This window comes from Varanus komodoensis, unplaced genomic scaffold (genome assembly GCF_004798865.1).
Source record: "Varanus komodoensis strain SLA01 unplaced genomic scaffold, ASM479886v1 scaffold4, whole genome shotgun sequence".
Classification (NCBI taxonomy): Eukaryota; Metazoa; Chordata; class Lepidosauria; order Squamata; family Varanidae; genus Varanus; species Varanus komodoensis.
The window spans coordinates 6697853-6713846 of NW_025335941.1; the positions used below are offsets into that span (position 1 = coordinate 6697853).

The 15994-nt window shown below is 37.8% G+C and overlaps 1 protein-coding gene across 15 annotated transcripts in view; it reads right to left on the reverse strand.

The window, feature by feature from the left end:
- The window catches only part of CFAP47 (cilia and flagella associated protein 47), a 260884-nt gene that overhangs the window by 79485 nt on the left and 165405 nt on the right, over positions 1–15994 (reverse strand). For 12 of the 15 annotated variants that reach the window (XM_044441887.1, XM_044441885.1, XM_044441877.1 and 9 more), the window contains 3 exons: positions 11244–11422; positions 6697–6804; positions 3521–3632 (listed from right to left, as the gene is read on the reverse strand). In XM_044441887.1, coding sequence (XP_044297822.1) covers positions 3521–3632; positions 6697–6804; positions 11244–11422 — 399 coding nt within the window. Of the gene's footprint in view, positions 1–3520; positions 3633–6696; positions 6843–11243; positions 11423–15994 lie in introns of those variants that run through there. The other 3 variants (XR_006415884.1, XR_006415883.1, XR_006415885.1) reach the window with 3 other exon arrangements.

Here is a 15994-nt window from a genome sequence, read left to right on the forward strand (position 1 = left end):
ATTAAATATACTAACTCAGAAATGCTCAATACAACATTAAAATATTAAATAGTATATGATTATCTTCTTGAATCTTGAAAAATCTGAATTTTATTTATTAGACTACATTTGAATAAAATACATATTCCAAAAGGGGAAAAAACCTTAATAGACATGAATAAACTTTTTTGCTTCTGAAACTGCATGCACAGCTTGCATGCCATTTTCTGAGAGATATTTCAAAGAATTAGGGCACATTTCTATGTTATCGCCTTCATTACATGCAAGCTAACAAAACAAAGAACCTTCCTTACATCCAAGACAGGGTGTAAGGTGCAACAGCAGCAGTTTCCACTGCCTTGCACACTGCTCCTTGTATTTCATCTAGATAGTCAGTTCTGGCAGTTTTGGTTCTTTCCATGCTGACTATGATGATAACAGGGTGGAAGTTCAATATTCAGAGACCCAACTGCAAGACTGGATTTCAGAGCTAGGACTCAGAATCATCCTGTGCCCTCTCCAGCTATGTTGGAAGGCCATAGGACTGCGTCCTTATTTGCTAAAGGCATATCTGAGTACTGAGGTACGTGGGTGGCAAAGTGGGTTAAACAGCAGAACCACTGATCTTGCCAATCGAAAGGTCGGCAGTTCAAATCCACACAATAGGGTCATCTCCCATTGCTTTGTCCCAGCTCCTGCCAACCTAACAGTTCAAAAGCATGCAAATATGAGTAGATAGGTAACACTTTGGTGGGAAGGTAACAGCATTCTGTGCACCTTGGCATTTAGTTATGCTGGCCAAATGACCATGGAAACTATCCGTAGACAAATGCTGGCTCCCTCAGCTGAGGAACAGAAATGAGCACTGCCCCCTAGTGTCAGACATGACTGGACTTAATGTCAGACATGACTGGACTTAATGTCATGGGAAACCCATTTAGGCACTGGGGATCTTTACAAAGAACCTTGCATTCTATGTACCTGTACAATTTAATTATAGGAACACTATGTAGGATCTATGTATCGGTGATTAGGCATAAATACTGCATTCATGAAAAGGCTACACAATCCTGTCATCATACTGTTTTTATAATTTTAGAGTTTAAGTATTCTTGACAGTGGAGTCTGTGTTGTCTGATTCTGAATGGAGCCAATTAGACCTAAATAAAGAGAATTGTCACACAATAAATAGAGAATCAGCAGTCCATACTTTAAATTTCCTTGCTCTGGAGCCTGAATGCCAGAAGACCATTCCTAGAAATCCTGTTGATTGGGGTGTCTGACTTCATCCATCCATCACAAAGAAACAAGTCTAGGGACTAGTACCAAATGGACATGTTTAGTCATATTGTTCCTAGCTGCTTTCAAATCTCTTCCTCTCACAATTTCAAATCAGAGTTAGACCTCTCAGCCGAATGAATTATATGAGCATTCTGACGTATTAGAAAGTTCCTAGACCTTTTGGTTAGAAGTAGAATTACAGAATAGGTTGACCTGCCACCAGTATACCTTCCCATATCTCATTTCCCCCTCCAAAAGATTTTCTGAAATAAGTGTTTGATTACTCTGAAGAATACTGTGACATCTTAAAGACTGATAATTTAACTGAGTTATGAGCTTCTGTTGACTAGAGCTCAATTCATCAGATACACGATCAAATCAAGAGGACAGTAGTCCAAGGAAGCTTATCCCACAATAAATCTGTTTGTCTTTAAGGTTCTGTAGGATTCTGTCCGGTTTTACTACTCATAGAATACATCTGACAGAATGCTCAAGTTTTCCATAACACCCAGTTCTCCTCTAGCTGTTTCCCCACATAGTCAATGCCACCTCTCAGTCTTTTGGGTGTCCTTTGCCTTGCAAACCAGCTTCTTAGGGGATATGAGAGACTGCAGTGGAAAGAAGGAATTGTCAAAAATCACCAATTGCTTGCCCTTTGGCAGGAACATCCTGTGAACAGAGAAGAGTTCAGAGGAACTAATGATCCAAGCTAATACTCTGAACATACTCTTTTCCCCAGTCTTCTACCCCTTCTGAAAATTTTGTTGCCTTCAAAAAAAACTTAAATGGGGTACTTAATATTTCACAAGCATACAACATCAAGCTAAGCAAATAAAACACAGTATTCATTTACTACATACAGCATTTTTGATCTAAAGCATATTAGATCATTATAAAATATGCAAATACTGACCGCTTTTGCCAATAATAATTTCACAAACAATATTTGTGCAAATAGACAAGCTTTATCATCTTGATTCATTATCTTATTCATTATAGAAAGATTCTGAAAGAGTTTGAACATGTTCATCCATATTATGGTCAGATCATTAGCTCACAGATGCATTAGAGTTAACAATAATTAATGTTGACTTCTATAGATCACAGACTGTCCAGCAAGGAAAAAAAGTATCTCCTTGAATTCAGCTTGTTCAATTCATCATCAAATGCACATAGATCATCAATATTTATGGTACAATATGTAGAAACAAACATTAAAATATAATTCATCTATAGTCTGAAAGTTTAAAGCATTGTTTTTAAAATCTACAGGAAGTCAGAGTGGCATTTTTTATTTTTTTAAGGGGCTTGAATTCCACTATGATCTTCAGTGACAGAATTGCATTCAACTGTAATGATTGATGTTTTCTCTATTCAGAAGTCCCAGTGTGCTTAGACTAGTGGTAGCCATCTTTCCTTGGATCTGCATTGTAAAATAACTCCAAAGTTATTTTAGCATATTTTTGGTCTCCTAAGGAAGCACTTTTACATAAAATAGGCAGTAGAGACATGTCCTAAAATGCCCTTAGATGTTCACATACCTCATCTCAGAGATGAAAACCTCATTTTTATCACTCTATTCAGTTCTGTACTTTGTTGCCAAGAGAATCCTATAATCAGGCACCTTCAGAATCATGCTCTATGCTTCTTTTCACAGCTCTCTCAAATAGATTAGTTCTTATCAACCAAGCTCCATGGAGATAACTTTACATCTTTCCAAACTGTATTTTGTCCTGAATATTTCAAGTAACTCCTGCTGCATGCATTATGGACACCAAATTGCCCAGTTCTGTCATTTATGTAATCGATTCTGAAATCTGTTAAATTATATGCAACTGCCCCAGTACTAACATTTCCAAGTAGCATGACTGGGTTTTATTCCTCTTTTATCAGTTATCAGTTGATATCAATGAGTTTACTTTCAAGGTGGTAAAATACTGTGTTCAAACTTCCTCTATCAGGAAGCAGATTATTAAACATTATTGGTTGATACTAATAGATTGTCATTGAAGATAGTATGACAGATTTTGCTATTCATGCATATTTTGTATTTAAACTGGTTTGTATTTTTTCATTGATTTTATACTTTTTTCTTTTTAAAAAAATAGCAGACTAAAGCAAACAACAATTCAACTGGAATTTAGAAGAGGGGGATTGCATTTAACCCATAAAACCTTTAAAACAGGCAATTTCTGTAACACATTCCTAGCACTTTCTCTGATAACAATGAAACAAACTTGTTGTTCAAAAACTAACTTACATTAGTTTTTAAGTCTATATCCATTGAAAAATGGGTCGGATTGGTGTTTAGACATTTCAGTTCCAGAATTTCATATGTTGGATTAACCAGAGGGATATACTGACGAACACATCTATAATACAGTAAAATAATAACACTTTAATACAAGGCATTATAAAATACTAGATTGATTCTATCAAGTATTTACAATGGTCATTGTAGACCAGTGAATTTTAACCCTTACTAGTATTAGCTCTCTCAGATCTTTAGCAAACGTTTCCCGCTACCTGAAAACATTTTAACTTGCTATCTTCAGACAACTGGGACCTTAAACTGACAGAGCATGAAGTAACTACCAATGAATTCCCTCTCCTCAAGCTAGAGCTGCATCAATATTTAAACCTCATTAATAGGCAAATAGAATTCATGCAACAACATTAAATGTGGAACAATGTAAAATATTGGAGTTTCTTCTGAACTGAAGCATGATGGATCTATAATCAATTTAGATCTCTTTTCTATGACTAAACATTATACAGATCATTTTATCTATGCATCAATTACATAACTGAAACTGACATGTTTGATAGCAGGAAAATGGATTTAATAAGTGCTTGTGTGCTACATCTATATCTATAAATAGTACATAAAAGCTGCAAATATTACTCTCAGTAAAACTCAAAAACATTAATCCTAGCCAAACCATACATAATACCTGTTTTTCCCTTCAGTGTAACTGCCAAAACTGCTAATTAGCTAATTCTTCCAATAGCGTTTGATTTACTAGCATGGAGATACAATTCTGCTTGATTATTTTGTATTATAATTATTACATTACATTTCTGTACTACCCATAGCTGAAGTTCTCTCAGTGGTTCACAACATCCATCTAGTCCCCCAACCAGATTTCAACCAAACCAAACCCAACCCTGCTTAGCCTCCAAGATTTGGCAGGATAAGGCACTTCAGGACATATGGAAGCTTGTAAGCATAGCTTATAACCACGAGACCATTCTACATTTTCCATTGTAAAATCAGGTTGTCCCATTTCTTTTCACTTCTACCTGTTTGTCCATATGTGTCAGTTAAAATTCCACTTTATGATTAAAGCATAATGATTCATCTTTAGGCTTAAATATAAAGTGCGCCCCATGCTCCATAATATTGCTTTTTTAAAAGAGGAGGGAGAAGATCTCTTAGTGAGTTATGGAGCTGTAGGCATTGGGAGGCGGCGGCAGGGGTGTTTTAATTAGACTGTGCTCTACCCAACCATTTTTACTTGCTTCTTAATTCAATTACAAGTCCTGAAATATGTAACAGAGAGTTATAGAGGAATATCAATACAGTTGCTCTACTTACACTATTAATGCATCAACTAGCGTGGCCTCTAAGGATACACCAATTGCATAAGTGGTTGTGATATGTTTTTCTGCAAAACCCATCACACCAGCTTCCCTACTAGAATGGCTAGAGGTCTCTGATGCTACTGACATGACAGGGGAATAAGTGGAGTAACTATTATCCAAACAAAAAGTCATTCTGTATTGCAATGTTAGCTTATTTGGAGCATGCTATAATTTCATATGGATTTCAGTTAATAAAAATGTCTCTATAAGTCACATGCTTCTAATAAAACTAGGCTATCCATATCCAAGATGAGACAGAATTAAAGTTCATGAATGAAAGGCATGATTGTGAGAGAGACTGTATGACCGTGTATCTAATTGTGCCCTCACGGGTTTCAGTAAGACCATGTGTTGAGAAATAGTCTGCTTCAATTATCCCCAAAGAAAAAGACAGAAACAGTAAGTTTACTGCAGTTTCCCTAGCTATAGCATGATTACCATAGAAGTTTACGATAAAAGAATGGTACAGTTTTTCTTGAAGAAAAAGATACAGGGCATGTGATTTCTGCTCCTCTCTCCCCAGTATGATTGAAACATTCATAAAAGTTGCAAGTTGCAACATGATGGTGGCAATTTTCATCATATGAGGACCACTCAGAGCAGAAATTATGGATTACTTTTTTTGAAGCTGCCCTTATTTTGTCCTTATGAAGGATTAATGGAAAATAGTAGCTGAGACCTATTCTCCCACCCTAAAACAATTAATCTACTTTCTCATGTCTGGCATATTTACAATACTCAGCTACTAGGCAATTTTTGTTCATTTTGGTGGAATGTTCACAGAGATGCCAAGCCTTTCAGTATGAATACAAATTAAGCAGTGGCAATTGCTGAATTAGAATTTCCAAAGTACATTTCTGTTTAAAGTCTGAACATAGTTTCAGTAAAGTATAATGATTAAATAAATATTCTGAACTTTGAAAAGGTAAATTATATTCTGCCCTTACAGATTTAAAGTCAGATGTTGACTCATGACTCAATACCTACAGATACCTTATTGGTATTAAAGTGTATTTGTTTTAGCCTCTCAGCTATTTTTAGTATTCTTTGATCATAGTTAATAACCTATTAATAACCAGGGATACACCTGATTTTACCTTTTACTATTTGAGTTGGATAGAGCAAATGGCTATATCAAACACAGGCTGCCAGATCTAAATCTGCAAAACCAACAGATTACAATGAGGCAGGTTTGTTCAATTGCTTATCTTGGCTCACAATTGGGCACCATCTATCAATCTGCCAACTACTTTGCCTCTAAATATTTCCAGATGTAGGAGAGTATAATGACAGAAGGGTGTTTTGAGGGCTTTCTTGATACTTGTGATTTTATGGTCTCACTGGCTACAACCATTCATTGCCCTTGTAGTCATATTCAAATCCCTCTCCTTTTAAATATTAAAATAGCCAGAAAGGAACCAACTACAACATAGTACATTTTTATATATTGCACTACTATTATATACAGGAACACCCAAAATAAAGCAAAAAAACAATCCCATACGTCAAGAGTAGGCCACCTTTGGGGCTCATCTGGCAATTTGAAAACCTGTTTTGGGCACCACTAAAAATGTGTGCATTGCAGATGACAGTGTCAGTTTTTTGGCAGCTGCCCTCTTTATTTCCTAAGAAAGTCACTCATCCCCACGTGCAGCATTCAACAGAAAGAAACATGGGAGCAGCTAAAGGGCTGCTTCAAAGCAATTCCAGCTGCCAGCAAGGTATTTTTCTGCTTGATGGGAAAAAAAGTGAAAGGAATAAGGCATTTGGTGGGCTTACTGCTATACTTACTTTCCAAGTTCACACTCTACTTCAGGCAACCTGGTTGGCTTAGGTTTCTGTGCATTCAGTTTCAGTGCATACCAAAACTCTCCAAATTTCTCTGACAGGAATATAACACTAAAATGGGAGGTAGAAAGAAGACTTTGCTATACACACTGCAGTCATGAAAGTGGAAAAGAAACAAAGAAAATAAAGGATGTTTCTATTATGTGCCCAGTTACTTCCTTACCTCCAGTAATATTATTTTTGTTCCTTTGAACATTTATATGATATGAGACATAACAAAATGTTTTTATAAGTCCCCTCAGTTTCAAAGGAAGCATGCTATGTACCATGGGAGACTGCTGTTCAAGCAAAACAAGTCTAACAATCCACTGTGCTTGGACAACTAGTTTCCCAGTTCTTCAAATTATAGACATTATAACTTCCCTTAAGATGCGAGCTTATGTCAGCCTTCCCCAAACTGATATCTTCCTAACGTTTTGGACTACAAGTTTCAGAATTTCTGACCAATATCAATGCAGGTTGGGTCTGAGGTGTATTAGTCTAAAAGATGTGGAGTGTATCTGGTTGGAAAACACTTGCTTGTTCCAAAATACATTTGTCAAGTCTTCAAGATGGCATAAGACTCAGGTTCTTTTTTCAACCCAGAAGTTGTTCAATTAATTTAATCTTTTCACTCATTTTATTCTTTAATGAAACAATGCATTTTTCAGATAAAAACAAAGGAAATTAAAATAAGGGGTTTTTAAGTAGAAAAAAGATAGAAAATTGCTGCTAGTGTTTTGAGGCCTTTTATCACAAAAGATTCCATTGTAAGTATTCTGTAGAATGACAAAACTCCTATTAAACTACATTCTTTTTAGATCCCTTCTCATACTATAAATATCACAAGACTAGAAAGTATATTGCTGTAGTTTTTTCTCCCCTTGGGTAGAAAAAAATTGCTTCCCCCAGAGATCAAGGAGCTCAGTCTGATTATTATTATCTTGCTGCAACAAAATTATTCTCTTTCTACTTGGCAGTTATACATAAATGGTATATTTTTCCAGTCATAGCAATAATAGAAAAAAGATTTTTAACCATTATTCAATATTATTTGGTCTATGGGTAGTCAAAAGGCATGTTTACACACTGGCTCCAAAAGACATTTATGATCAACCCACTTTTATTCTAGAGAAATGGAGGAGGGCACGGGGAGCTCCGCATCACATGTGTGAGGATCCCCTTGGTTACTAAGCACAGAAATGAAATGTGGGGACAGTCAGTGAGTAAAGTTTGTGGACTCCATTTAGGACACCCTGACAATTCCCCCATATTCCAAACACCAGTCTACACAGACTTCTTCACTTAGTGCTATTGATCAAAGATTTGCATCAGATTTCATTACCACCCTAGGGAAATTATTCTTTCACCTTGTGCATCTACCAGTCATCTTTGCTCCTGAATGCAGCAGAAGCTCATCAGGGGCTACCTATTAGCTGCACCTGAGGAGATCATGTCTCTGAAATGGCCTTCTCTGGCCCTTTATGTGGTTAAGTCCCTAGAAATCTGAGAGCACTTTGCTTAAAGAGTCCAAGCCATCTCACGACTGAAGATTTTGCTGAAAAGTCCAGGGTAATCTTTCTCTGTTTGCTTCTCCATCCCCACCTGCCCTTAGAATCATGCCTGTATGTCTACCCTTCCTGACCAATTGTCCTGGGAAGAGCTAGAATTGGTAGATTATTATTCTTCCACCAGGCTATGCCTTGCTCATTCCTGCTTAATTTGGGTTCATGCTTTTCCACAGATGAGAACTTCTGAGGAATTCTGTGATCTTCTATACTAGGTTTGTTGCACTGGAACACCTGCAAGACCACAGGAAGTCTTGACAGTGGCCAGGCCATTTATAAACGTTATAAATGATGGAAGAGCCCATCACAAATACGTTCTGTACTACTTTCATTCAGCTACTGGCATAGGAAGAGGAATGGCTCACAGCTAAAAGAAATGGGGTTAAATGTAAGAATACTATTTTATTATCCCATTAATGAACAGACCCAGCTTCATACAGGTTGATACCTTCAATTTGATAGAGCAAAGCCTTAAAGCAAATTGATGCACCTGTCAGAGTTGGACATACTGTTCCCATTCCATCTGCTTCAAGGTATGCTAAGCTGGCACCCCTGGCACAGACCCTGCCATAAGTACAGCATTGTGGCTTAAGAAAAGGTTTTTTCACTCATGGCAGATGGGAGAGGGCAGGCAGGTATATAAATATGTCCCCAAACTTGCTAATCTTCCCTGATTTCAAATTGTTTGGACTACTAAGCTATCTGCTGGTTAGGAAAGTCTACCCCAGTCACCTAAGATGTTATAAGCAAGCTGCAGCTAGAAGGTCATATTTAAATTAATTAAAATGTACCAACATATTTTAAAAACAAATAACTCCAAGGCACATATCCCTATGGCCCTCTTAGTATGCATGCCAGGTTTCAGGTGCCTAGTCCTGGTGCTATGCTGCTGACAAACAGGAAGACAGACAGGTAAGCATCTTCTTTTAGTATTACAGATAACTGGAACTGGAATGCATTCGAAGAGATCTGCCCTTCTAACATGGGGTGGGGGAGGAACCACAGCATTCCACATTTCAATCTGCTGGTACATTTCTTACTCATAAATACCACAGGAAAAAATGAAAAGGTCTGCCAAAATATTTATGCGAATTTCCTACCTTGTTATTATAAAACTGTTTGGTTTTTCAATAAAAAAAGAACTCTAAAATAATCCAAGGGTGCAGGTAAATCACATTGTCATTCACTTGAAGTGGTAAGTGGCTCTGACTACAAATTCTGCAGCAATGTTATGAGCCATTATTTATCTGAAACTAAAATCCCAGAACTAAAAGTATTCAGTGCCACTTAGCAACAAAAACTAGTATGAACAATTTGAATAGTATCTTTCAAAATAAATTGCTCCTGATAATGTCAAGGAGGAAAGTTTTAGATTATAGCCACTGATTAAGGAAAGGTGAACTGTTGGCCTCAAATATGCCAATGTATTCAATGGGAACCATCTGGAATATCTGAGGAAGTTCTGACACTTATACAATGCATAAGTGTCATACAATGTTTGATATGGTAACAGATAACACAATCGGAGGCTGCAGGTTTACAGTCTCATAGACATTGAGATTTTAAGGAAAGGGGTTTCATAAGAGGGAAGAGGGAAGCAAGATGGGGCGGCTGCACTTTCACTGGATGGGAGCAGGCTAGTATTCACCTTCCCATTGTAGCCTCCCAGTGGATCTTAATATCCTGCTCGGTGGCATAGGCAGAACATACATCTTTTCATCCCTGCAGTTCCACAGCTACTGGCAGCTCTCTTGTCAATGGATGGGAGTAGAATGGTGTCCCCCTAGACATGAATTTCTATAAGATATGGATTTAACTGAGTAACAGATCATTAACTGACCTAGAGTCTGGCAGAATGCTGACTACTTCTGCTATGAAAATACACTGCAAGACTGAAGTCAAGAGCAAAAGGTCAGCAATTTTATTGTTTCTAATTAGTACATGGTAAACTTGCTCTGGTCTCAATTGTCATTAGACATCATTAATCTAAAGGCTCTCCATATTCATTACGTTGCTTATTTTAGTTCATAGAAATCATGAAAGTAAACCCTTGGTTCACATCATTTATAATAAATAGTAATTGGAAAATAAATTAGCTATCAGTCTGAAAATCATGTCTAAAACAGTAATGTTAAATATGGAAAGCTTTTTTTAAGTTGCACCGTTATTCAAGCTTCAGCTTTGTTAAAACAACTTTTTAAGGTAAAGCGATGAATAAAACCAATGAAGAAATACAGTGGTACCTTGGCTCACGAACTTAATCCATTCCAGGATTCTGGTCATGACCCAAATTGGTCATGAGCCAAGTTATTTTCCCCATAAGGTTCAATGTAAATAAGATTAATCCGTTCTGTAACCATTTTTTAAAAATCAGAATAATATGAAGCAAAGTGACAAAGAACAAAGATCATGGCCATCTCCCCACCGCCTCCCCCCCAGCACAACTGAGATTGCACCTGTCATCCCTGCACGTGCCCGTCATCCTGGTGCCCTGGGTGGGGGAGACGGGCATGAACAGGGCGTACTGGGGGAGGGAGAGATGGGTGTGATTTCAGTCATCTCCACCCCCCTGCCCCTAGCACAATCAGAGCCATCTCCCCACCCCTCCGAGTGGGGGTGCTGGGGAGATGGCCACAATCATGCTGGTTGGAAAGGGGGGAATGGCCAAGATTGCGCCTGTCTTTCCTGCAGGAGTGTGCCTGTGATCATGCACGTCTTCCCTGCACGAACGCAACTGTGATCGTGCGGCCATCTCCCCACTCGGGGTGGGGGCGATGGCTGCCATCTTGGTCGCCACCCAATGCAGAGTTCATGACCCACATCAAAATTTTCATGAAATTTTTGTTCGCAACCCAATTTGGTCGTGAACCAAGGCGTTCATAAGCCGAGGTACCACTGTATTACTAAAGTCTTAGATCGAATAGATGTAGCAGCAGATCTTACCTTCCATCCATTCTCCCTGTAACAGCTGGAGAGTATGTTACTTCATAATACAATGTTTCTTTGGGTTCAAGAACAAGCTCTGTTGCACCACTAAGTGTAGCAGCATCTATTAGCATCACATCCAATGGCAGAGTGTCAGCAGTGGGATTGGTTATAGGGATTTCAATGGTAACTGTATCCTAATGCAGGTGGAGGAGAAGAGGGAAAGACATTTTATTGTTGGTTTTTACCAAAGATGTCAAGAAATGAACTTTTATTTGAAACAGTAGTCAAGTGGTATATATTCATATTGCTAGAATTCCTTGCTGTATGCATCATCCTAATCATGAAAGCACATTTTCAAAGCCTACAAGAGAAAGAAGATAATGTCTACAAAATGGAACAAGCACACAGCCAAGAATTTTCAGATCTAAAGTAATCTACTTCTTAATAGTTTTTGTGCAGTTTTGGAGAAATAACTGAAATGCCTAGCATATGTACCTAATAGATATTTTATGAGGATCTCACACAAATAGAAATCATTTATCAAGTGATAGTGTATTTACCTGAAGCACAAAAGTTGGTGGGAAATTTCCTAACAGTCTGAACTCAGAGAACCAAAGCAAGATAAAGAAAAAGATTTCACCCCAATATAAAATCAGATTCCCTTCAACTCACCACTAAGACACACATAGAAAGAAAAGGTGTACGTGAAATTTCACATTTCAAGTCCAGAGGTTGTGAACTTGTTTGACATGATGTGTTAAACTGTGAAAACAGGTTGTACTGGGTGACAATCTCTCATCCAGACACAGATGGGTCATCCAGACTCAGGCCTTTTTATTTAAAAGTTATTTTAATTGTTAACTTATGAATTGTATTTATGGGATTTTTAGGTATATGCCGAGATGCTTCCAGTTTTTTAACTCTAATTGTATAAATTGTTTATTTATGTTTATTTATTATTGTTGTAAGCCGCCCCGAGGCTTTTTGCGAATGGGGCGGCATAAAAATGGTTTAAATAAATAAATAAATAAATAAAGCCTCTCGATTCAGAATAGGTCCACTCTTCCTGAACTCATGGCTATTTTAAGAATTCTCTGAAATCCCAGCAAGAGCAAATTTGATCCCAATGCCAGTGCTAATCCTCAGATGCCCCCAGCCTTGCCTGCCTCCTCCCCAAATTAATGGTGCAGCTGCTGAAGACTGTTCGGAAAATTCAGCTGGTCCAGAGAGCTGCTCCCAGACATCTGACTGAGGCCAGCTATAGGGTGCGTACAACTCCTCTATTCAAACAGCTTCACTGACTCCCAATCTGTTTGTAGGCACAGTTCAGAGAAATTATTATATCCGTAAAACCTTATATGACTCACGCCCAGGCTATTTGAAAGACCATATTCTCCTGTATGATCCTGCCTGATCTCCTTGGAAGGCCCTTCACTTGGCTCCACCACCCTCAACGGTACACTTGGTGGGAACATGGGGGAGGGTGCTCTTAGTGGTTGCCCCAAGGCTCTGGAATTCCCTTCCTAGGGAAGTTAGGTTGGTACCCCTGTTAGGTTTCCAAAGGCAGGTAAAAACTTTTTATTCCAGCAGACATTTGGGGATGATCTGAGCCTTTGAGTTTTCACTGAAGTAATTCTATTCTCTATATGGTTTTAGTATTATTAATCTGGAAATTTTGTAGTTTTAATGTATAACTGATTTCATTATATTTTTAGCTTTTGTATATTTTTAATGTTTTAATTTTATAAGTTTGAATGTTGTGAACCACCATGAGTCCCAATCACTAGAAATAAGTGGGTATAAATAAATACTACAATAGTAGGGACCTGTAGTTTGAATGCCTCCTAGCTGAGCAGACTAAAGTATAGGAATAAAAAAACTACAAATCACGCGGCAATCATGGTGGCTTCTGAGCATGATTATAAGCTTTCATATTATAATGGAAATGCAGGGGATTTGCATAAGCCACAAGGCAACTAGCATATCATATATAATAAAAACAGTAAAAACTACTAGACATGCGCATTGCTCTCGCATAGTGTCAAAAACAGACACTGTTAGATAATAACACAACCTGCAGGCAAATACAAGATTTTATCTCACACATTATAATTACCCTTCAAATGATACTTTTAGCCTTTTATTACTTTGCAATAACAGACCCAGAATTGTGATTATTTAATCTCTGTTTTAAATTGGAAGTTTCACAGGGAAGGTACACTCTTGCTTTCAGTGAGATGTCATAAACAAACAACACCACAGTTGAGACTGGGTTTATTACAATTGTGGGCTATTTTACTTATAATAAAATAATAAAAAGGGCAGTTGGTGTGAATAAATGAGAAAGATGGCAATAATGAAGTTTATAAAGGAGACATTCTGGATCACAAACAGTGCTGCATAAATTTTCCTACTACCCTTCACAACACCCCTTGCATCTATGGAACGTAGCACTTTAAACTAAATATGCATAAACATGATTTTTGCAGATATAATGTTTCATGTTTAGCAGATGGTAGAGTCATACCATTCTAAATCATTCATTGCCTTGCTTCAATAAGTCACAATTTAAGTTGGTTATAAGATAAAGTACAGATTAATCATGTCATTGCTGTTAGCGAATGTTAGGATCCCACTAAGGAGCTCCATAACAAAGCCCCAAAAGGTAGTTTAAACTGCAAGTTTAGAAACATTTCTTTAATTTTTAAAGAAATCATGGTTTATTAACTAGGTGTCTGGCAACAGTCTAAACATCTGCCAGCAAGTACTATGAGATGGTTTGCTATACATTGTTAGACTTGTTTTCAGGTTGCATCTTTAATTATACTGCTGTTGTTGTTGTTGTTGTTGTTGTTATTATCGATATCACCCCACAGCTGAAGACCTCTGGGCAATTTAGCCTTTGTCAGCAACATTTTCTAGAATCAGAATTCAACAAGGCTCACATAAGAACAGGAGTTAAACAGTTGATTCTTCATTATATTTTCTGCTAACTGCATGATAGAAGAAAAGATTTAAAAGATCCTAGCCTAAGAGGGCAAAGCTTCCCTGATCTAAAGACTGGATGCGTGAAAAACCACACACAGAGAATGCCGATGATTTGCTTAAAAGTTTTTGCCCATAAGTGTCAAGCAGCCCAATGAGTTCAGCAGATGAATGGGCACATCATGCCTACTTTGCTCCCTCCTCCTGCCTCCTTCTTCACTCCTCCTAGCAGTCACCCAGGCTACACCACAGCGATGAATGGGGTACCTCTCTTTGACAGCCACAATCAAGATTCAATCCTGGCTTCCTACAACTGTCAACCCTGCCCTTCTTTGCAAACAGAGACCACCCTCTTAAACAAAAAGAAAGATGGAGCAGATGATCAGGCATGTGGTGGAAATCAGCTGGGTGGTGCCAAAGGGACACCTCTGCTTTTGCCTGAGAGGACGCCTCTCAGATGTGAGCAAGGGGAGCAGTCAACTGGGCAGCAGCACTGAGAGCTGGGCAGCGGTGCAGCCACACTCTCTGGCTAGCCACAAGCTGTTCTCTTGTTCTGAGGATCTGTCCATGGAGGGTTGCGTTGTTCAAGTTTGGACAACACAACAGGCAATCATGATAGGTAGAAACTCTAGCATAGACCATTGTTTCTCATCATGGTTCTCAATCATGTTGATTCACAATGTTAAATCAGCACAACTGTGTTTGGACAAACTACTCACACAATGGTTGTTTGTTATGTTGTGTGAGCCCAGTCAGTATTCCCCCCAAAATCTATGTTTCTCCCCAGCAGGGTACCTCAAAATTAACTCTCTAGCTGTAAGCTGTCTAGAGATCCATTCCATATATAAGAAAGGATTAAAATGTTTTAAATAATTTTAAACAAACAAACTTTAAAGTATTATTTAAACAAAATGGGGTAGCAACATTAGTATGGTAAATGTCTTATACAGCCCTGGATCCCCTCAACACAGTATCCCATTTTAATGAGATACAGAAAGCTTTCTGACATGGACAATTTAGCAGCACACATTCATTAAGGGACAAACAGAACAGCAAGTCTGCATCCAGACTATGCATCCAGAATCTAAATAAAATTCCTTATCCAGATAGGAGTCTCCTTTTCCCTAGACCCAAATATTGTGGGGATGGAAAATATATACATATTAAGCCCATGGTGTGATGGAAAATGGTTAGTTTTTCCCTTGCTTCTTGTTGCAGCTGTATTCATGATTAACCCCCCTCCCAATATAATGTTGGGAAAGGAAAGAAATGGATATAAAGACAATACTATTTGGAAAAAGAGGATTTGAAGTGGTAGAGTTGGCTACTAAAGAGGAGAAAGGAATAATAAAGCAGGAGCTGGCTACCACAATCCATATAGTCCATAACCACCTAGAAAAGTTATTTTATGTATTAGCACAATGGGTCATGTAGACTTGGGGAAATGTACAACTGTTCCATTGTGGTTAAGAAAAAGATTTTCTGAATACTGTGGGGAACTTCCATTTTTTAAATAAGCATATGATTTCTGAATTGTTACAGTTTCCTGAATATATCAATTTGCTTCAAAAATCCAAGCTTTATCTGTTAACATTTAACTACTTAGTAAATGATCCGCATTAGATAGTTTTTCTAAGGTCTAGACACCAAAGAGCTTAATTGCAAATATGATGGTGTTGATATTACATCTTATTTCTGTTGTTTGATAGAATAACCTGATATGTTTTGCAAGGGAGAAATATCAATAAGTACTCACCTTTCTCTTAAAACATAAAATACTG